This window comes from Perissodus microlepis, chromosome 23 (genome assembly GCF_051167445.1).
Source record: "Perissodus microlepis isolate ML-2025 ecotype Zambia chromosome 23, ASM5116744v1, whole genome shotgun sequence".
Lineage (NCBI taxonomy): Eukaryota > Metazoa > Chordata > Actinopteri > Cichliformes > Cichlidae > Perissodus > Perissodus microlepis.
In genome coordinates this window covers 30,439,874-30,461,242 of record NC_140482.1, presented here as the reverse complement: position 1 = coordinate 30,461,242, position 21,369 = coordinate 30,439,874, and the positions used below count along the sequence as shown (strand labels likewise).

Sequence of the window (21,369 nt, the reverse complement as noted above, 5' to 3'; positions counted from 1 at the left end):
GTGTTAACATGCAATACAGCAAGTATGGATATTTATTTCAGATTTATATCAAAATACCCTCGATATACTGAGACATATTTACAATACATTGTACAAAAATATGAAACTGCAGTCGGTTTCTGCTTCTTTCTAACAAATGCAGACTACTGGAGAGAAAGCTGGGCTAAATCCTGTGTCCACACAGACACACTGCATGTACTCCTGTGAACTGATTAATACATTGTTCTTAGTGATAAAGCTACCAAACAGTTTGGTTCATGAAGGAAATCATGCAGTTCCCTTAGAGCAAGTTAAAAAAACAGAACTATACAAATTTATATACATTTAACTCCAGTTTCCTCTACCAAAAGATCAAAAAAATACTTTTGCTCAGCAATAAACGAGAATAAAACGACATCAGTCATAACTGTGAAACACTGGGTGGAGTGTTAGGCCTATATGTGGCTACATCAAATGAAATACCATCATTTAAACACGCACGCACTCAAACACTTCACAAACAGACCTTTCAAGGCGATGCGTTGGTCTCACAACACATGAAAAAACATTTTTTAAAAAGCAAAATACGGAAGCTACAGCAGAAAAACAAATCGCCCATCAGCTGACGTAATACTTCTGAGAAGAAATGTTTGAAATGACTCCTGCCACGAGCGAAAACCAGTGTACTCGACTAAAAAAGGGTTACAAACTAAAATACACTTTTGCTACGGCCCATAGCAGAAACACAGCCCTAATAAAAGCCCTCTAACGCGGTTCCATTCACGCTTTGACTCAGGAATGAATCGTGAACACTTGAAACCTCAAAGCAATCTGGGAAGTCCTCAGCATTTCTTAAGTGCTCTCAAGAAATTACAACATAACAATAAAATGTAAAAGAAACAAACAAAAAAACAAAAAAAATGCACCTTTTGCTCAACACCTTTAAAATAACTTGGCGGGACAAAATGAAAGTAAGTGCGTCTGTGTGTTTGTTCTCAGCAGGCTTTGCACTAAACAGCAGGTTTTCAAATGAAATGTTCATCAGCAGGCGTGAAATGACAAGTGGGGACGCAGCGGCGGTGGTGGCTGCGTCTTACTCTCCCTCCTCCTTGATGCGCTGCTGTTTGTTGCGGCGCGAATCCAGGTCGAAGGAGAAGTCGGACCACTCGTCGCGGGGCGGGAAGGAGATGGTCTGGCGCAGGGTGAAGCGCACGGCGTCGATGACGCGCTCGCCCCGCGCCTCGGAGGAGCCCACGCTGACGGTGGAGGCGCTGCCGGTGGTGCGCACTATGTGGGGAGGAGGGGAAAAATCCATAGCCTGTCGGTGCTCCATGATGCCCTTCCAGATGATGTGCTGGAACTCGGCAGGGATCTTCAGCCTGGACAGGTCCTAATGGTCATTACACAGGGGAGCGTTAGTATTCGCAGGGGGAGCCAATCTTCTCTCTAACCCATCAAATGACTCGTGTTGGATAGGGAAGGGCTCACCTCCATGTTATAGTTCTCAATCTGGTAGATGTTGGTTAGGCCCTGTGCTGTGAAGTAGTCCAAGCAGCCGGCGCAGCCCAACCGAATAAGGAAGCTGCAGGAGGAAGAGGAGGAGGAGCGTGTTAGAGTTTGACATTTTTAGAGGTTCTCATCAGAAATACGTACGGAATTACTCGGTATGTTTGGAATAAAGCTTAAAGGTCGTTCTGTTGACGCTCAGTGTAATTATTTAAATAGTCCATTAAGGTCACCTTTACAATCTGCACGGTTATGTTTAGTTTCTATTGTTTTCTATTCTGTTGCCGTAATTATGACTCGACTGTTCCCTTATTCTAATAAATCTACCGTTAAGTATTTGTAGGTAACTATAATGACACTGTCATTTCAAATAAATTCCATTTAAATCCATTTAACGAGAGGTGAAGCGTCACTGATTGTTCTCAGGTGTCGTGTTTGTTTCTGACAGTGGACTTTCCCGGTGCCCCCCTCTCACCACGCTGGCATTAAAACCAGAAAGTGGTTTAAACCCGCCTCTGCGAGCTGCTTCGTTCCTCCCGCCTCCTTCCAAAGAATTTTTTTTTGTTGTTATTGGGGTTTAATTTACTCGAGCGCACAAATAGTCCGAAATTACAGCAAAATGCACAGAATTGTGTCCAATCAGTGATCGTGTTGTCTGATCAGTGCAGCCATAAATCTACAGTTTTGTAGCGATGGCGAGGGAGTGTGACTGGCTGAAAAGTGAGGGGGCTGTGCTTGGTGAAACCACTGTCAGAAAAAAAAATGAACTAAAAAAATGAAAAAGTGTGAAAACAAAGAGGTCTGAGATGCGTTTGGTCACGTGATCAGCTCGCTGTGTGTTGTTGAGCCTCCGCACGCTTTGAAGACGAGCACAGAGTCTTCAGAAAGGACTAAAGGTGATGAGTGGATGTGTGGCGCTGTGGTTTGGTGAGGTACCTGGAGATGCTGCTGTCCATGGGGTATGGAGGAGGGGGGGTACAGTGGGAGGAGGGCACCAGGGGCAGCTGTGGCTGCAGGGCGTGTGTGGGGCTCAGTGAACTCATGTCGGCATTCATGGGGATGTGAGTGCCCATCATGGGAGTCACTGCAGAGACAAGAGGAGCTACTGTGAGCCTTTGGGGTGCGGGGGCGTGCAGAGGTCACTCTGTACTTGACTAATAATGCATCATAACAGGTCAGTGAGGAAGCTGCACTGGGGGAGGGGAAGTGAAGCGTTCAGGTCCCCTCCCGCCCGCCTCGACCCGCCATCTTTACAAAAAACCCGGAAACACGGGGACATTTAGGGGAGCGCGGGGCGTCTACGACCCGAGAGAGACGGGAGGAGAAAGAAGGTGGCGCACTTACTGTCAGTGAGGCCTCCAGACATGCTGGACGGGGTGAGCGTGTTACGCTGCTGGGGGTTGATGAGCTGGCTGACGGAGGGCAGCTTGTTGACCTTTCCGGGAGTGGGCGAGGTGGAGCCGAAGGAGTGCTGAGATGACATGGAGGTTCTGGGGTGGGAGAGAGGAGGAGGTGACGGTTACTGACAGCATTCAGCAGAAAACAACATGAAAACATTTTTATTCTAATGATACAGAAAAAAAAAAACAATCAGTGTCTTCCCTGCTACTGTCACCAGACCCTCGCCCCAGGAAGCCAAGGAGATGGAAATGCTACAAATATTTTACGCACTCTACTGCAACTTAGTTTTTTATCGTTTCACTACTTTCTCCCAGAATTTCTCCTTCGACCACACGGGATATAAAAGATGGACGTAGAATCTGTTCTAAAGCTCTCAAACCAGCTGTAACAGGCGAAGGGGCTGATCAGAGTAAAAACCAGATGGAAACTGCACACTGATTCACTAACTGGCTATTAGCACTCTAATAGTGAGTGCTGAATATTCCTCTGACTCTAATAACGATCATAATTTTCAGTGTGAGCTGAAAGTAGTGCCTGAGATCATCACGTCATCAAAAAGCTGAGGGATTTTTCCCAGCAGACTTAATCTCCTGCAGAGGAGTCGCCTCCTGCTGGACAGGTTTAAGAAACTGATACGCTGGCTTCACCGTTCTGATCCAGGAGCTACATCCATCTTTTACACCAGGGCTGGGGAACTCCAGGCATCAAGGGCCAGTGTCCTGCAGGTTTTAGATCTCACTCTGGGTCAACACACCTGAATCAAATGATTAGTTCATTACCAGGCCTCTGGAGAACTTCAAGACATGTTGAGGTGGTAATTTAGGCATTTAAATCAGCTGTGTTGGATCAAAGACGCATCTAAAACCTGCAGGACACCGGCCCTCGAGGCCTTGAGTTCCCCACCTTCCCCTGCTTTACACAGTCTATAACACAGGTGTCAAACTCCAGTCCTCGAAGGCCAGTGTCCTGAAACTTTTGTGTCCCTGTTGCAACACACCTGAATAAATGTAGTAGGTCATTAGAGTCTTGCTAATGACCAGTGAGACTCCAGTGAGAGTGGGGGGGTGCAGCAGAGCACACAGCACAGGACTACTCGAGTCTCCAGCAATAAAAAAGCTTTAGCCCCAATTTCATCTCTTAACAGGCACATTTTCCAACAGAACAACAGGGAAAATCAGCAGTGGGCGTCACAATCACTGCATTTATCAAACCTGAAAGTGAAACTCTTAATATTAACTGCAGCATTAACTTTCTATGTTTCGACAAAAATCAGCAAACGCAAACTTATAAACGGAGAGAAATTCAAGCCGAAAAACCCATTTATTAGAATCTGACAGACAAAAGTGCAGCAGCCGAGTAAAATCGTCTGTTTTAAACAGAACGGTTCACATCTTCCTCCGTTTAAGGAGATCTTTTATTGAGGAAAATGAAAAAACAAGCACACAAACTGTCCCGCAGTGACTTTAGAAAACATGACCAGCATCAGCAAAAAAAAACCCCAACTCAAAATTTAAATCTAGAGATTTGAGTCCAGCTCTCGCAACAATGCAAAGACGCAACACACTTAGTAAGAAATAAGAAATCTAAAATGATTCCTGTCCACAAAGTACAGTCTTTATGGATAAAAGTAATGCATGCAATTCACATGTTCATTTACAGTTCAGTCTGTAGCGATTAGGAGGGGGATCACACAGGCCCGCAGCCTACCGAAACCCTCACACCGTCTGTCGCGGCTGAATAAAAACAAGACGTGATCATCCAGCATTTACAGCAGCAGCAGAGAGAGAAACAGAAAGTTCACATCCTCGGTGTAGAGTCCCGGGACGCACAGGAGGAAGCAGGTCACAGAAATCAGAGTTGATGAAAAGGAGGCAGAGAGGAGGTCCGTTTAAGTCGAGGGAGGAGGAAGAAGAGGAGGAATGTGGATTTCAGGAGGAGCTGCACCGCCGCCTCTGCTCTAATGCAGGTTCCAGGAGCTGGCTACCGAGACGGGTTTTTATCAGGCTGCAGGGAGGAACCAGAAAGAAGAGAAAGAGAGAGAGAGAAGAGCAGAAATAAGGGCTCACTGACAGAGGAGGAGGAGGAGGAGGAAGGAGCGAGGGACCCCAGAGAGGTCCAGATGTTCAGAAAACTCTACAAATGTTCAAGTTTGAGGTTCAGGAAATTCCTACTGTACTGCAGTAACATGTGTGTCCAGAAGATGGCAGTATGCACACACAGATCACAGCCTTTTTACAGAATGGTGTTATTTGACATTTAAAGGGAAAGAAGGAAAGGTCTGAAACACTGCTGTTGACAGAACCTTTTATTTCCAATGCTGAATACAGTGATAAACTCCAACAGGTCAAAGGTTTTACAAAGAAAACTGGGAAAAGCATGCAAAAATGGACAAACGGGAGAAGGATAAACACCAAATCCCAAGATTCTGGGGGTTGGCATCAAAATCTAATAGTGTCGAATTTGAAAAACTCTTCAAAAATTCTGCACTCTCTGTCTGAAATTAAACGTCTGCTTTTTAAGCTCTTGTTAGTGCTGAAGGGCGGACGGGCAGCAAAAACAGAAATAAAGTCAAAGAAAAACAGCGAGTGCAAGCACTACGTCACTGCGAGGCTGTCTGCCTTCTCTTAATGGGAAACTAGAACATAAGCAGTAATTATCATCACAGCGCTGTCAAACTATCACTTACTCCCATCTCCTCGTTTCCATAGCTTACAGTGAAAGAAGGGAGGCGGGACGAGGACGTGTGAGTTTGAGACACTTTTAATTACGCCGAAGCCGATAGATGAGGCCGAGGCACGGATTCTGTTTGCTGCTGTTGTGTAAAAACTTGGCAAAGCACCCAAAGGCGTTACCGGGAACCTTCTGGAAGCGTCTCCCTAACAAAGCGCAGCCAGGTACATTTGTCACGATTCATCAGCGTTGGCTCGTGTCCCATGAGAGAGAGCAAGAAGGAGGAAAGAAAATGACAAAAAAAAAACCCAACAAAAAACAGCTTTTGCTTGGACGCGAGGCTGAGCTGATTCGGAGTAAATTCTCAGCTGCTGTGAAACGCTGGCTAACACCTACTCCGGAGCGTTTATTATCAGCTCTTCTAGCTGCAACGCTTCAGCGGCGGCAGTAAATACAATCAAGAAATCTCATTTATCAGTGCAATCCACAACTCAAGCAACAAGTGAGCCATGTTCAGTCAGTTAGTCATCAGTGCCCTGCGTTCGAAAGACAAACAAACCTCCACATAAGCAAAGAAGACGTTTACTGAGGCAGAGAGTGCAGCTGCATGCAAAGAAACAGTTGAATTCAACGGTGAAGCTTGCCCGTTCTGCACATCTGTGTTTCACTCCACCAATAATCTGTTCTGGTACTCACTGTTTCTGCAGGAGGTTCTGCTGCTGCTGTCTGTATGACTCTATTGTGTGCTGCGGCAGGAACTGCATGAGTTCCAGCGACTCTTTGATTTTTACCAAAATCTCATAGATTTCGCGTCCTTTAATCTGAGGGGAACAGATAAGACGAGAGGTCAGCGAGCAGCTCAGACGCACCCCGAGCCGTGTGAGACAGCGGAGCCACACTTACAGGCAAACAAAAAACTTCCTCATCTGTGGATCTTCTCTTCTTGATGGTGGACATCTGTATGCCGTGGGAAACCTGTCGGAAGGCTGAAAAAGAGAAGAGGAGAGCGTGAATACAGCGGCCGCCGTGCTAAAGAGAACAAGTCGACCTAAGACAGAGCAGGAGGGGGAAGAAGCGAGGGGAAAGGCGGGTTAGTGAGAGTCCTCGACGCCGGCTGCATGTCGAGGAAGACCAAAAGCACGTCAGCCCGTCACCAGCCCCGGCCCTACTTACGGCGTTTCGTACCCTCACTGCTCTTTGTGGCGTCCGTTACGTGCTGCTTCCGGATGCTGTCCTCGTCTGCCTTGCGGTCGCGGCCCGGGCAGGCGCAGATCCTGGCTTCGAAGCAACGGCGCCCTAAAACCTGACCGCTGGGAGACAAAGACAGCCTCGGTCAGAAACAAAGCACGGCCAACGAAGGGGGCGACGGAGGTGGCGGCGCCGCGGCTTACTCTCTGGTTTCCAGGGTGACGATGATGAGAATCGGGCGTCGGTTCATTCCGCCCACGCAGCTCGAGTTGCACATGAAATTGTACAGAATGGTGGTGAATTCGGTCCCCACCTGAGGAGGAGAATGAGACTGCAGGTGAGTGACGGCGGCAGGCGCAAAAACAGAGGTCGTATTTGGACATTTCAGGTTCGGGTCATTTAAATCGGTTTAATTATGCAGAATCCAAATGTTTAACCAGTATTTGAAAAATGTGCGTTTTTGCTGAAAATCACATTTGAAGCTTTCATGGCGCCACTGAAAGCTTTGATGGAGAGGTTGGCGAAGTGTCGAGCAGCTGAACATGACAAACGACTCGCTGTCTGTCGCCATCCGAGTCGTTTGTCGCTTGGATACCCTGTAGGTTGATGGACAGCTCACCTGGGGAGGCTCATAAGGAACCAGGACGCTCTGTCTCCCAGTGATGGTGTCCTCCACGTACTGGGCGTGGCTGTTTCCCTCCACGCGGATCAGGTGGCTCGGCGGCGCTATCTGACCTGGAAGCAACACGAGTCGTATGGTCAAACGCCAACAACAAACAAAGACGGCCGAAGTGAAACATGAGGCGGTGGGATTTCGACTGACCGTCGTTGAATTCGCGGCTGAGCTCGTGGTTCGGGCAGCGTTTCACCACCTCGGTCACGTGTTCAGCTTTTTTGTAAACAGGCATGGCTCTGATCACGGCACCCTGGGGAGGAGTGGTGAGGACTTTGATCTGAATGGGACATGTCTTGGCGATCTGGCAGTATAACTTCTTCAGTTCGGTCGAATACTGCAAAACAAAACGAGAGAAAACGCAAAAGATTACAGAAAAGTTTTGATGGAGGGATCGGTGCTTAAATTTTAAAGCACAGATTGATCACAGAAACACCCGAGACGTGAGGTAAATGGATAAAGTCAAGGGGGAAAAGGCTTTTGGAAACCTTATTTTGGTGGAAACTCTCAGATTCCTGGTGACCAGTAAAATTTAATTAAACTAATTTAGCTTAAAAATAAGTGCACAGCGGTGTTTGAAGGACTTTGGTAACACCTGCTGCCTCAGCTGTGCACTTCTGGCTCCCCTGAAGCAAAAAGGGTTAAACTGAAGACTGTGATTATGACCCACTTAAATAAACACACACAGCACTCGGCCCTACAAGTGACTATTGGCCAACCTCAAAGATGTCTCACAGACAGCCTCCGGGACTTCCGAGGAGCACCATAAAATGGACCCCTCCAGGGGCAATTAAACAGGGCCTGGCTTTCATCTCTGTTAAAGCATCTGATGGCCACTCATCACACAGAGCAGCTTCTGAAGCGCCTGGCAGGCTGGAGCTGCAATAGGCTGAGTGCAGGTGGATGACAACGACTCAGAGTGAAGGAGCGGAGGGCTAATCGCGGCAGTCACAAAAGATTCATCAGCGCGAGCCAAAATGTGATGGTTGATCACACAAACTGGCTCAGGCTCAAGTGTGCAAGCCAGGAGCCTTGAATAATGGATGAACCTTGATCCTTGGCACTGTTAGAAGCGATAACCAGTAAAGGCATCAGAAAGACCGAGTTCTTACTAATAGGCACAACCCAACTGTGTACACAAGCCATTCAAATCACTGCTGTGCAAGCAGAGCTTTAAATCCTCTATGTGCACAGAGCTGAGGGTGGAGGGGCGGAGGGGAAATTTTCCTGTCAGTTTCATTTCTGAGTGATGAAAAGTGAACATTGTGAAAACTGCTCGGGGCTGTGTTCGGGAACAATGCAACATAAAATTGCACCTCTATTAAGTTTTCTTCCAATGAAAAGAAGCTCATCCCAGGAACCGTCTGTGCTCACTTTAAATATTACACAAGCTTGGCACGGACATTTTCTGCTCTTCTCCTCAGGCGCAACCTCTCCTTTCATCAGGACAAACCTAAAAGTGCACCTCCCCGTCTCTGCCTTATGCCTGCGTTTCGCCCACTGATGCAGTCTGCTATTAAACGCAACTTTTCACATGTGCTGCTTTCCTCAAGTGACCCTCTTATAGTGACCCAACGCCAACGCTGCAGCGCTGATGCTCACTGCTGGGAAATACGAATGCAAAGCAGAAGATTTTAACAATAAAACTGCGTTTTGATTCGTGCACAAGGACATGATAGATTGACTGATGAGGGCAGTTTAAGCTCTGGGACGTGTACATCAACACGGCAACTGAACTGACTCTTCCTTAAAATCAAAGCAGCTTTCTAGCAGCTTTAAAAAAATGCCTCCAAGATGAATGGCTGTAGTTGCCCCCCTCGCTCCTAACCTGATACTCCCCGTACGCCTCTGTCAGTCAGCTAAATGAGGTGGAGAAGCCAAGCAGAGAGATGGAGGAAGGGGGGCGAGAGTGTGGAAGAAGAGCAAAAGAGAAAGAGAGAGGTGCTGTGTAAAGGGTCTGCACAAATCTGAGCCTAAAGATCTAATCGCGAATGTTAGGCCAGAAACACAAAGTTTGTTTAGATGATATCCTACAGTTTCAAACACACACACATGCACACACGCACACGCGAGTGGCCCATCCCAGCCCTCAAGCTACAAACTTTGAGTACACAGCTCTGTGCTGCTGCTGTGTTTGCTCAGCAGTGAGAGCAGGAGCTGCTGCTGCTGATTGCTGAAAGCAGCATGCGGTTAAAGCCAACACTGTTCAGGGTGGAGGATAGCCAGTTGACTGATGGGGATTCAGTGGCTCACACAGGGTGCGGTGCTCAGGTGTTAACATGTAATTATGAGCCTTTCATTGGTCACAATGTGAATTACACGGCCGAGGAACACAAGGCGCACAATGCAGAGCCGCTTAATCACAATCATTTGAAAGAAAACTTCTGCGAGTGTTTGCAGGAAACACACGTGATGCACTGTTCAGCTGGCACGGGGCAAAAGTAATAAATGACCTAAAGTGGCTGGACTTTTAAATTCCACGTGCACATCTGGAAAGCTCAGCTGGAAACCGTGTGGACACAACACTGCAGCTTTCAAGCTACAACGAAAATGCGTCTCTGGGATAATCTGACTACACGCAACATGCAATTTGTTCTGATACTCGGACATAGAAAGTAATTGCACACATGCAGCTAATGCACACAAACACACAGCACAGGAACACAGAGACACACACTTCCTGTGTTGCGCAGGTTGGGGCAGGCCCACAGTTGTAGCGTTCCTTTCTACCTGACAGGCGCTGCGGGCGCATGCAGAAGTCAAGTCCCGACAAACATCAGGCCTTAAACAAGCAACGTTTGGCGCCTCTGGTCTTGTCTTCTTCATACCTGACATGTCATGTCATGCCTACAGCGTCTCCCAAACCTGTTTAATTCAACAATAATCCAAAGAGTTTTTTTCCTCCCTCGCTCTACTTTTCTCTGAAACTGAAGCAAAGCACCTGCTTCTTAAATCTAAAACAGGGGGAAAAGTTGAACATTTTTGCGGACAATCTGTCTGCGAATGCTCGGCCGAAGCTATCGGCACCAATCTCGACCACCCAATCTTAGGGATGACACCTGTCCCCGGGCAAACCTGTCCACCGACAAGCAGCATCACGTAGCCGGTGTTGAAAGAGTCAAACATGTATCTGTCCCTCTTGGGATTTGCCAATCAAATGTCTTCAGCAGAACAACTGTAACTTCAACTTTAAAACGGAAAGCACAGCCAACAGGTGGGAAGAGGTTTAGGGAAAAAAAGCAATCGAGGATTTTCTCCTTTTCTTTTCAGATGCAGAGCAGCCAAAGTTTGCTAAACATGCTTAAAATTATTTTCAAAAACTGTTTGATCTGCTTATCCTTGAAGGAAGCGTTTGAGCTGCCAGCACTTTTTTGTCGTTCCAACCTTCAATTATAACACAACAATGATTTCTGTGTTGAGAGCACTCCAACAAACTCAGTTTGGTGAGGTCTGATCCAAATTCCTCCTTTTCCCCCTGATGACAGACTAATATCTGCCTTTTATATTTATACCACCGCAGCGTGATCCTGCTTTCTGTTGCTGTAAATCACTGCTGCAGGTACTCTGTCAGAAGGCGGAAAAAAAAGGAATCTTGTAACTTAAACTGCAAGAGAAAGGGCTTTTCCGTGAAGATTATGGAGAAATCCCATAGCCCATATCATAAAAACCTTTTCAACTCTGCCTTTTTAAAATTTTCCCCTCTACCTTTTCCCATCTGTAGCTTTCAGGGTTTGTCTCTCTGCGACGGGCGAGTCGTGACAAGCTTCTTGACACAAACAAGTCTCAGCCCCATCTCGTGAGGCGTGGGACGGGCCCGCAGATGTTCCATGGGCAAGTTGCGTCTTGCCGCCTTTCGCTAGAACACTCTTCTCTTTGAGCATTCCTCCTCCTCCTCCTCCGGCGCAATGTGAGATGCAACCATCAAGCTTAACTCTCTCAAAAAAGACAGAGCCCACTCCAAGAGCACAGGGTTCAGGAAAGAGGCACACAGTATTTACACAAGTATTATCTACGGGCCCTCAATCCATTACTGTAATCCCCCTGGGCTCAACAGCGTCCCAGTGATAGCCCGAACCATGACATTCCTCTCCCTTGACTAAATATGGTGGCAGTTAATACACGCCGCAAACACAACTAGTCTTTACCCTGACAACAATGGCTGCCTCCTTTAGCGGCGCAAAGAAGATGAAACATCTCTAAACTTGTGTATTCATTTGACCCGGCGACTGTTTTTCTCTAAGCGAGCGCTGGGGGAGGGAACGCCGTGCAGGCTGCAGGAGTGCCGGCAGGAAAACCGTGTGGGAGCAGTTTCTGGGAAACACTGACGTGTTGCACCTTTTGCTGTGTGCCTCATCCTAGACAGGAAGAGGTTAAGGTGTGGGTTAGGGATTAGGTGTGTCTCCATAAGAACAGTCATCAAACAGTACAGTACACAGTCCACTAAGTCCCCGTGGAAGATCCCACAGGCCTTCAAAAAGGGGGCATTAGCGGATCTATGCACAGAGCAAAGCTGCAGTGACATCTACGGTGGCTCTCTGCCATCAGTCCATCAGTCCAGCAGTTGAGCTTATTGGGCTGAGATTATGGGAGCTTTACGAAAGATCTCCTGAGATCAGGAGAGGGAGCCTCCTTTGAGATGGGAACCGACGCTGTAATCGCTCTTCTTTAGAATCAAACTGGAAGCTGCAGCCAGCGAAAATGACTCTCTCTATGAGCCGATCTGGAAATCAACAAAACGATGTTCGGTGGGGAAACGCTGTAACGAATCCTCTCTGACAGGATCAACTGCATTTCAGAGTTGAGTGACATTTAACCTGGCTGCGAGGTACAAAGACAACAACAGAGCATGTGGAACCAGCCCGACCTCACAGAAAACACTACAAGCAATCAGTCACGTACTGGTCATCATTTATTTGTGCATTATTGTTTTCAATGCCAACTCGAGATGAGCACTCTAAACAGGCTCTAAACTCTAAGCAGTGCAGTGCATCCACTTCCTGGCTCTCATTTATTTATGTATGTTCAAAATCAAACTCCAATTAAAAACAGTCATTAGCCAAAAAAAGCAGTCTGTGTGTTTGTTTTCATGGACATAGATTGTAACAACAGGAAGTACGTGTCATGTCTGCAGTAAATAAAGGAACCAAGGAAACCTCCCCGCCTCTGTTACCACAGGGAAATAAATTGACATTTAAGTCAGACGTGTATTTTAACTTCTCAAATGGGCTCAGTTACTTGTTCCCAGTGTAATAGCTTTATATCAGCTGCACATTTGCAATCTCCACCAACACTGGTGGCCAGTTGAGGAGGATAATGATGGTGGTGCTTCAGCTCTGAAACAGGAACAGCTTAGAGTTTAGCTGTCACCGAGGGAAGTGAACAAGCTTGTTGCCGATTATGTGGTGCTGCTGATGCAAATGTCCAACGGGCTCCACAGCCTCTGTGCGCAGACTGGTTATCCACAGGTGTGCAAAGTTGCTATTCTTGCTAATGCAGAAGTCAAGGAGGTGCTTTGCACAAAAGGTGATGCTAATTATTTTTTAATGGCTCTGATTTTGTAATGCTACCCATCCTTCGCTAGGAGAACAAACTTTATTTCGATTGGTTAACTGTACGAGACGATGTTGCACAACAGCACTTGTTTGTGTTTACTGCTCTCATATTTTAGCTCTCGTGCCCGTTTCTTATCCTTGTGGAGACTTTGGGCGACTGCACTTTAAAAAATAGAATTTATACAAAAAAAAAGAAGAGTTTTTTAATATTTTTAATGTTTTTTTAAACACTGAACTACTAAATAAAGTTAAGTCTTTAATCAGTGCAATGATTGTAAGCAGCAATCCCTGACTTGTTAAGCCAGACCAATCAAACCAGTCTTGCATCATGTTATGACTGTGGGACACATCGTTGGTTCCCTGCATGTGTCTACGACGGGACGACTGCGACTGGGGCGTGCCGCTCACAAACCACAGTGTGAGCCACCTCACGGTTGCACATCAGACAAACACTTTTGTTTTTGGACTGAAAATGAGAGGGATGACTGAGGCACTGTGGGAATTGGGCAAATGTGACGATCCCACACTCGGCGTGGCCAAGGAGTAAGGCGAGATCGCCCAGCACTCCCTGAGTTTGCCTGGAAGCTACAGCACGTTAAATTCGGCGCATCAATGCGCTCAGCAGGTTTTCCTCAAACTGCCCGCATTTTTGACTGTTAATTGGAAATTTTTAATAAATATGTTTCCGTATTAAGCGTTTTCTGCTCCGTTATGTAATAACTGACATGTCACAAAGTTACGTCACCCAGATTCTGTATGTGAACAGACGGGGTTTCCTTTGACGCCCACGCCGTCACTCGATGATGTGACAGCTGTCCCAAATTATGACGCAGGGACAAAAAGCCGCCGCCAAATTCGTCCGCTAGAGTGCATTAGTGCACCGACCTTGCGCCTCTGTTCCCGCGTCGCCGCAGATCGCACACATTAACAACCGAGCAGGCGGGGCACTGATGCAACAGCTGTCCCTCAGCCCTGTCGTGCGTAATGACAGAGCGAGAGGAGCCAGTTGAGTCTGTTTAATGAGTCGATGATGGTGACATCTAGCTGCACGGGAAAGGAGCAACGATTCAACCTGTTTACCTCTGTCATCAACAAAGCATCAGTAAACTTTACCCGACTTCTGAGGAAAAGGGACATTTCACTTGAGTGAGGTCACTGTGAGATTAATAAAGGTTTAAGCTTCTTCATTTTCACTTTAACCTGCCACACATGTAGGGCTCTGGTTTCCTGTAGAAAGTTGTTTTTGGTGCTTCGTCAAGAAGTTTTAACACTAAATGACCTGCACTGTTAGCAGTTTGGTTAGCTAAAATTAACAATTCCCAGACATTTTTGTATCTAAAATGGTCCAAATATGAGAAAATAGCACATTTTCTGTCAAGTGAGACAACTCAAGCCTTACTTACTCAAGCTAACACATTTCCTATCACATGAATGAGTGCATCCATGATTTTGACAGTGTATGCACTCTTCCCCCTGTCAGTGAGAAGTTAACTTAAAAACCCTGAGGTTCAGTCCTGATGTAAAGGTGACATTCTTCCCAGCCAGAAGTCAGATAAGAAGTTCATAGGTGAAAGTGTCTCTTTAACCTCCACCCCGATAAATCATCACCTCCTACAATGATGGGTTATGCTGACAGGTAGCACATTTAAATTTATTACACAATAAAAAAAAATGACAAAAGCTTTCATTCTTTTGTAGCTATAAAAGTCATATATTTATCTTGAGTGCTGATTGTTATGATGTCTAATTAAAAACAGAATTTATGGAACATAAGATAAAGAAAACATGAATGCAGCCTCTGTCCAGCAGGACAGGAACGATGGGAGATGGTGTAACAGAGTCTTTCTTCTTCTTCTCCCTATTTTCCGTCTTTATACTTAAGTAAAATTCCAGCTTCCTGTATATCTTATTTAAATAAAAAAAAGTTCATATGTTACTTAGTGTGCTCTCTTAACCTCCAGTACTCACCTGTTAATCAGAAGTGAAGCGGAAAGTTATTCTAGTTAATGCAAACTAAACCATAAACACATTTATCTGATCTATATTACAAAATTAACTTCAATTAAATATTCGGTAAATGTTCTTAGTTCGAGTCTTTTCTCACTCTGGTCAAATTTGTGAGTTCAGCACAATTATTATTAAGAAATAAATCATATTCACTCAAATCTGTCCCACCTGCAGAGGCCTATCAGTGGGGTCTGCACGACATTAATGCGAGACTGCTTGCAGAAAAGGAAGTGGAACCCCGTTAACTTTATGCAGGACTCCACAAACACTGAGCGAACAGGGGTCTTACCGTCCAGGTGGCAGACTTTGCTGTGCTGGACTGCTGGAAGGACACGTCAAAGGTGTGTGGGCCTGCGTAATCTGTGTTGGATGGGATGGCCGGTGAGGGGGAAAGGGCATCGAAGGTGGAGCTGGGCTGGGCGTAAGGCGACGGGGCGGTCACATTGTTCTGCGCGTGGTCGTTGTTGTAGGGGCTGGTGGAGGTCGAGCCGCCATTCTGAATGTTCTGATCCATACCATTCAGGAGCCCCAGGTTTGTGTACTGTGACTGAAGATGGAGAGGAGGGGGAGGGGGAAGAGCGACAAAGGTGTTCAGTCACAGATGCTTCAGACGAAATGTTTTGTGCAAATTTTGTAATAAAGAAATAAAAACAGTTAGCCTCATCCAAACATCAGTGATTAAGGTAGACGATTAAGACAACATATGAAATAAACACGTTCTCCCTACAAAGCCATTTCTTTTCCCACATATATTCAGACAGGACGAGTGGAATTAAAATATGTCCCCTTTAAAGAGGATGGAGAGTACTCCTGGGTGGTAGCCAGCCCCTTCTTGCTTGCTCTGCTTGCCAGTCACCTCATTCCTTTCCATTTATAAACAGCACATTCCTGGAAGAGGTGCCATCGCTCGTGCTCTTTAGACGCCCATCAATCTTTCCAGGGCCTCTCGTTTATTTCGAGCACGGCTGGCCACAGCTGTCCGACTCACACCCACTGCCCTGCCAGGTGTTAGTGTTGCTCCAGATGATCAACAAAACACTGGGTTGGTAGGTTAGATAACTATTAGTCAAGGGAGTGACTTATGAATCAACGATGCCGCTTTATTACACACAGATCCATAGACACACCTGAGAAAGGTCACTGGAGTCAACCTCGGCATACCTGTGCAGCAGCGCCACAGGGGAGCGGCTGTTTGGCAGAGGAAGGGGGGCTTAAGCCCCTCAGAAACAATGACACCGGAGCTTATAAGGAGACTGCGTGAAACAATTATGCCGGGCATGCAGGTGTTAAGAGACAAGTGTTTTGTGAATGGAGCACACACGCACGCACAGAAAGAAAGAAAGTCCTTCCTGGGGGAGACCCTGCAGCTTTTAGTGGGGACACACACGCTCTCACACAAATGACTGATTATACGCACGTATTACAGGTCTAAGAGTGGCTCTGTGGATCTAATCAGGGGGGAAATGGATGGTAAGAAAAACAAAGTTCTTTTTTTCCCCCCACCTACGCATATTTTAAAAATGAAAATAATCCCTGTTTCCCATGGGAACGAGCTCGGTGGATTTATTTCCTGTTTGTACACCGTTTTCCCGTAAATGAAGCACGAGCGATGGTGATATCAGAGTGATTCTTTTGAACTATGGTGCAATTCCACTGAGGCACTCAGCCATTGAGAGATGACACAGCCTCCCCCAGTACCTGATGCTGGCAGCTGCTATGGTGGATCTGACAGGCACCAATTATCAATGCCAAATGATTATTCTAAAGAAAAGGCTGATGGTGGCCTCAGACCAAACATAGATAAAAGCAGAAACATAAAGCAGACAGGCTGACGTAGACTACTTAACATTAAATACAGGGCCTGAGATAATGCTTCTTGTGGTGTAAATGAAAATCAGGATCAAAGATGAGGATTTGAGGATAAAGCTGTAATTGACCAGATAGCGAGGTTTCACCTGAACTCATCGCATTTTAATGTTTAATTGGCTGGAAGCAGGATATCAGCTTTTAGAAAGGGCAGCGTGAGGGACTTTCAGGCCTTCTCTTCATTTCCTTTAATCAGATCTTATTCCACTATAATACAGCCAGCATTTAATAACCACTTTAGCAGCTCTTAAAAATTCCTTCTGTTTATAGCTGACGCTGTGTTCAGGCCTCTGGGATGCCACAGCTGTGCAAAGCAGAAGCGCAGTAAATCAGCAGCAGCCTTTAATAAAGTTTACAAAAAGCTGCGCTTTCTGTTCGAGGCCTGCGAGCTCATTTCTTTGTCTGAGAGAAAATGCTGGGCTAACGCTTCAGACCAGCGGCAAAAGGACACTGTTGACCTTCACAGCGATTGCCTGAATTACCCACAACACATAGCAGGGATATTTTAAATACACGTGGCAGGGCTCATTTAGAAGTTGCTGCTGCGGCGTTTGGTTCGCATTCAAATCAATGCATTCCTCGCTGGGTATGCGACCAAATGAATTCACTGAATAAATATGAAATGTTAATGGTGAAAATGCTCTCTGCACTCCCGCCAAAACTCTTGTCTAAAGAGTCAGTTCGGTTCTTTTGACTCGTTTCTCATCAGTTTAATAGCGCGAGTGTCATTATCAGCAGCATCGCGAGGCAGCAGAGATTGTTTTCTTTGTGAGAACACAGATCACAGTCTCTGATAAACCCAGAAGACATAACAGCAGTCTCGAGGAGCAGAAGCGCCACACTCTTTCAGCACTTATACACTGACCAACGAAAAGCTCCACAGTTTCTATCTAGAGCTTCTAAAATCCTCCTGTTGCTGCTGCTTTGTGTAGCCGCAGAGCGCAAACACTGATAACGCCAAATCTTAAGAGACAGCAGGAGCCAGATCAGACCCGGCCTGAGGGGGAAAGAGCTCATTCCAGGCTCTCCGCTGACCCGCTCATCGTTGGACCAGCGTATGAGACCATCTGGGAGGGACTGCGATGAGTGACCAAGGGGGGAGGGAGACATTAAAGGCTCAACAAGGCCGAGAGGGGGGAGGTGAGGTGGGGCTGGGTGGGTGGGGGTCTATCGGCACCTCATACCTGCTGGGGTGGGCAGAGCAGGTGATTGTATCTACATCAACATACCATTAAAGCAATTACGACCCCGGACAAAACAGCAACGCCTGGCCGGCCACCATCTAATGGCTGCAGCGGCTCCCAGGAGACTGGGGACCGGGGGGAACCCGATACCCCGCACACGCACGCACTCACACAGACACACACACTGACCTGGACACCACTTAAAGACCCCCTGCTCAACAACTTAAAAAGACAGCGAACTGACACACCTGCTATCTGCAACCTGCAATCTGAGAATCTATCACCGCTCGGCGTTAGCTTTGGTTTGGAATTCAGTTGGTGGGGAAAAAAAAGAAAGAAAGAAAAAAAATAACAGACATATATATGGAAAAGCAAAAGTACGATCCAAGGAAAAGAGCTGAGATTGAATTGTTTAACTTAGAGTTCAGGTTGTCAATCATATTTGAAAAAGAAGAAAATAAAGCTAAGATGATATGTTTGCCATCGAGCTCGGCAAACACAGATAAGGCAACAATTATGGTTTCCCTCTTAGGGTAAAATATGAATCTACAGGAACAGATTTTTTTTCATTTTTTTAAAGAATATGTATCTATTAAACTTTTTCCTCACATTTTACTCTTTAAACTTTTGTTGTCTTTGGTTTCAACAGAACAGAAGATTTAATGGAAAGATAAACGTGGCGCCACGTTAAATTAAAACCATTTTCAGGTGTTTTTTCCCCCAAATTTTCCAACTTTTATCAAGAAACAAACTCTAACTGAGACATAGAAACAGATTAAATCCTTTCCCGCCACACACACACACACACACACACACACACAGCAGCCATTTCACAAGAAGGAAATATCCAGATTTGTGTTTACATTCCCCTGCTCTCTGGACTGTCACATCTGCAGTTTATGTCTCAGTTAGACAAATACACAAATCCAATCTACGGAACGTTAAATAGTGGCATGAAATCTACGCTTCAAACTACGAGGCCTTTTTCTCTGATGTGTCCTTCACGCCAAGGAGGCTGGGGGACCAAAGAATGGAAGCGAAGGCTGATGCCCTGTTTCCCGCGCTGCTCTTACCTCGTTGTAAGAAGTTGTGGTCCCCGTCTCCAGGTACAACATGTTGGCACTGAGATTGAGCAGAGCTGCTGCTGTTTGCTCCACTGGCTCCAGGATTCCACAAATCTCTTTTCCTCACTCTAAAAGGAGTGATGTGGACTACAGATGCAAAGTGGACAAGCAGAAGCTCCTATAAGAATCTATGGGATGGTCATATATACCTTGGAAGAAAAGGGGATGGGCCTGAGGAGCTTTACCTGTCCACACCCAGAAGAAGAGGCCTTGCTCTGCAGAGAAAACTCTGCAGAGAAAACGAATGACTTTGTCGACTTGGCAGCTTTGTTTATAATGAACTGCAACCAAAAAAAAGCATTTCAGACGTTTTATTAATTTTTATATGCAACGACGTGACAACGCAGAAGGCAAAGCAACAGAAGATGGAGAAAAAAAAGTATGTTTTTGTCTTGAATTTTCAAAAAACAGCGCTGTTCACAGACGAATTAAAACTAAAACATTTTAAATGAGTTTTTAACAAAAAAAAGAAATGCCTCGGGTGGTTTAAAATAATTTTCCAAATTAGAAAAAAAGAGATGAGAGAGACGATTAATTCCTACAGTGCAGGCCGCTGAGTGGGAGCTCGGGACAGATACACAGTTGCTTGTTAGCATAAGAATGGCTCCCCTCTGAAGCCCCAGAGCACTCTGAATGGAGAGGCCTGCAGGAAAACAAAGGGACTCCCGTAGATTACTTGTATCTATCAGAGATGACTGCTGTAGATCTGTTTTGGAAACATGCATTGTTTCTCAGCTTGTGTAATGACGGTGGGACTGAGCCGCTTGCTCTCCTGTGACTCCAGCAGCTCCAATAAGAGTGGCCTAGTGAGTGGGATTCAATTTAACTTGGGAATCATACAGTTTGTGCAGAGAAGCTTCTTACAACTGTTGGGTGATGCTGAGACATTTTTTTAATGAATTGTTTTGATTCATATGAACTAAAAACATGCACAACCCAGAAGTAAAAAAAATATCACAGAAAATTGACATTATAGGCTCAGATGAACATCTAAAAGAGCATGTGCGTCTTTATATGATCACATAAAATGAGAATTATTTTGACTTAAGAGGAGATACTGCAGATATAATGATATTTGGATATGGCCAGCTGATCTGCTCCATGACAGAGGTAGAGGAGGAGGAGGAGGCCAGTCAGCAGGGCACACATCACTCCTTTGGTGACGGGGGGATAAAAATCTTGCCCTGTGGTCAGAATGATTTGAAAGTTGTCTGAAATCTAAAGCACAACTGTGACGTGCAGTCAGTGTCTCCAATCATCAACCACACCCCGCTCAGGCCCCGGGGTTTCAGGCCTGCAGGTCAGCCTGTCACAAAAGGCAAATCAACACTTTAAAGAGCTCAAGCCAGCGGCCTCCGAAGACTCCCGGCCTCAAACACGGGCCAACCTGCAGCTTCTGAGGGTGATCATTTGTTTGGCAAAACAAACTTCTAATTATGTTAAAACAACAGTGACCTGCGAAAGAGGTTAGAGTCCTCAGTTTGTGGCTAATGCTGCAGTAAATTACAGAACAGAGGCTGTAAAATGCAACGAAGGCAGGAGCTGCACTCCAAAACAGATCCATTTCTACAGCAATGTACTGATAAGTGTAAACATTAGATTTGTGATAGGTAACATTATGACTAAAAATGTCATGAAATAAACAGCTGGGTTCTTCAAAGACCCCAGTCGGTCACTTGAAGGTTAACTGCGTCACCTCGGCTGCTACAGTGGTGAGAAACTGAGTTGGAGCAAGCGGCGACTAAAGATCTGCAGATCCAGAGGCTCAGACAAAAGAGGATTTGCTAAAGTTTTTCCTTTTAAAGAGGCTAGTCCTAAAGTCCGCTAGATTAGTTTAGTATCGGGTGTCGGGCTGCAGAGACTGCAAAGGCACAGACACCTGACCTAAAACAGAGTAAGCTGCCGTCCTCACTGACAGACGCAGATGGTCGACCGAGCAGCAGAAAGCATCACTTGGGTGGCAAATCCCAAAATCCTCACAATCAACTGCCACCAAATCCTGAATCGCTGAAGCTGCTTTTAGGGAAGCTAATTTATCCACAGACACATTTTATAAGTGAAAGAGAAACTGGGAACATTTTCAGCAATGATTTTTACGACCTTCACTGACCAAATGGCTGCAGAGTCACACTTTTGCACGCCAATTCAATTCTTTTATTTAAATACAAATAATCAGACAAGTGACGACACTGTAAAACAATGTGCTGGACATCTTACCT

At 45.8% G+C, this 21,369-nt stretch overlaps 1 protein-coding gene across 4 annotated transcripts in view; it reads right to left on the bottom strand.

The window, feature by feature from the left end:
- Positions 1-9: 9 nt before the first annotated feature.
- Positions 10-21,369, bottom strand: part of tp63 (tumor protein p63) — a 34,647-nt gene continuing 13,287 nt past the window's right edge. Inside the window, exons 1-12 of one of the 4 annotated variants that reach the window (XM_084921043.1) lie at positions 19,100-19,251; positions 15,266-15,523; positions 7,568-7,754; positions 7,364-7,479; positions 6,948-7,057; positions 6,730-6,866; positions 6,460-6,542; positions 6,253-6,377; positions 2,830-2,975; positions 2,422-2,569; positions 1,468-1,561; positions 10-1,369 (exon numbers count right to left, since the gene is read on the bottom strand). In XM_084921043.1, the coding sequence (XP_084777169.1) occupies positions 1,073-1,369; positions 1,468-1,561; positions 2,422-2,569; positions 2,830-2,975; positions 6,253-6,377; positions 6,460-6,542; positions 6,730-6,866; positions 6,948-7,057; positions 7,364-7,479; positions 7,568-7,754; positions 15,266-15,523; positions 19,100-19,141 (1,743 nt within the window). In that variant the 5' untranslated portion in view covers positions 19,142-19,251 and the 3' untranslated portion in view covers positions 10-1,072. Of the gene's footprint in view, positions 1,370-1,467; positions 1,562-2,421; positions 2,570-2,829; positions 2,976-6,252; positions 6,378-6,459; positions 6,543-6,729; positions 6,867-6,947; positions 7,058-7,363; positions 7,480-7,567; positions 7,755-15,265; positions 15,524-19,099; positions 19,252-21,369 lie in introns of those variants that run through there. The other 3 variants (XM_084921044.1, XM_084921045.1, XM_084921046.1) reach the window with 3 other exon arrangements.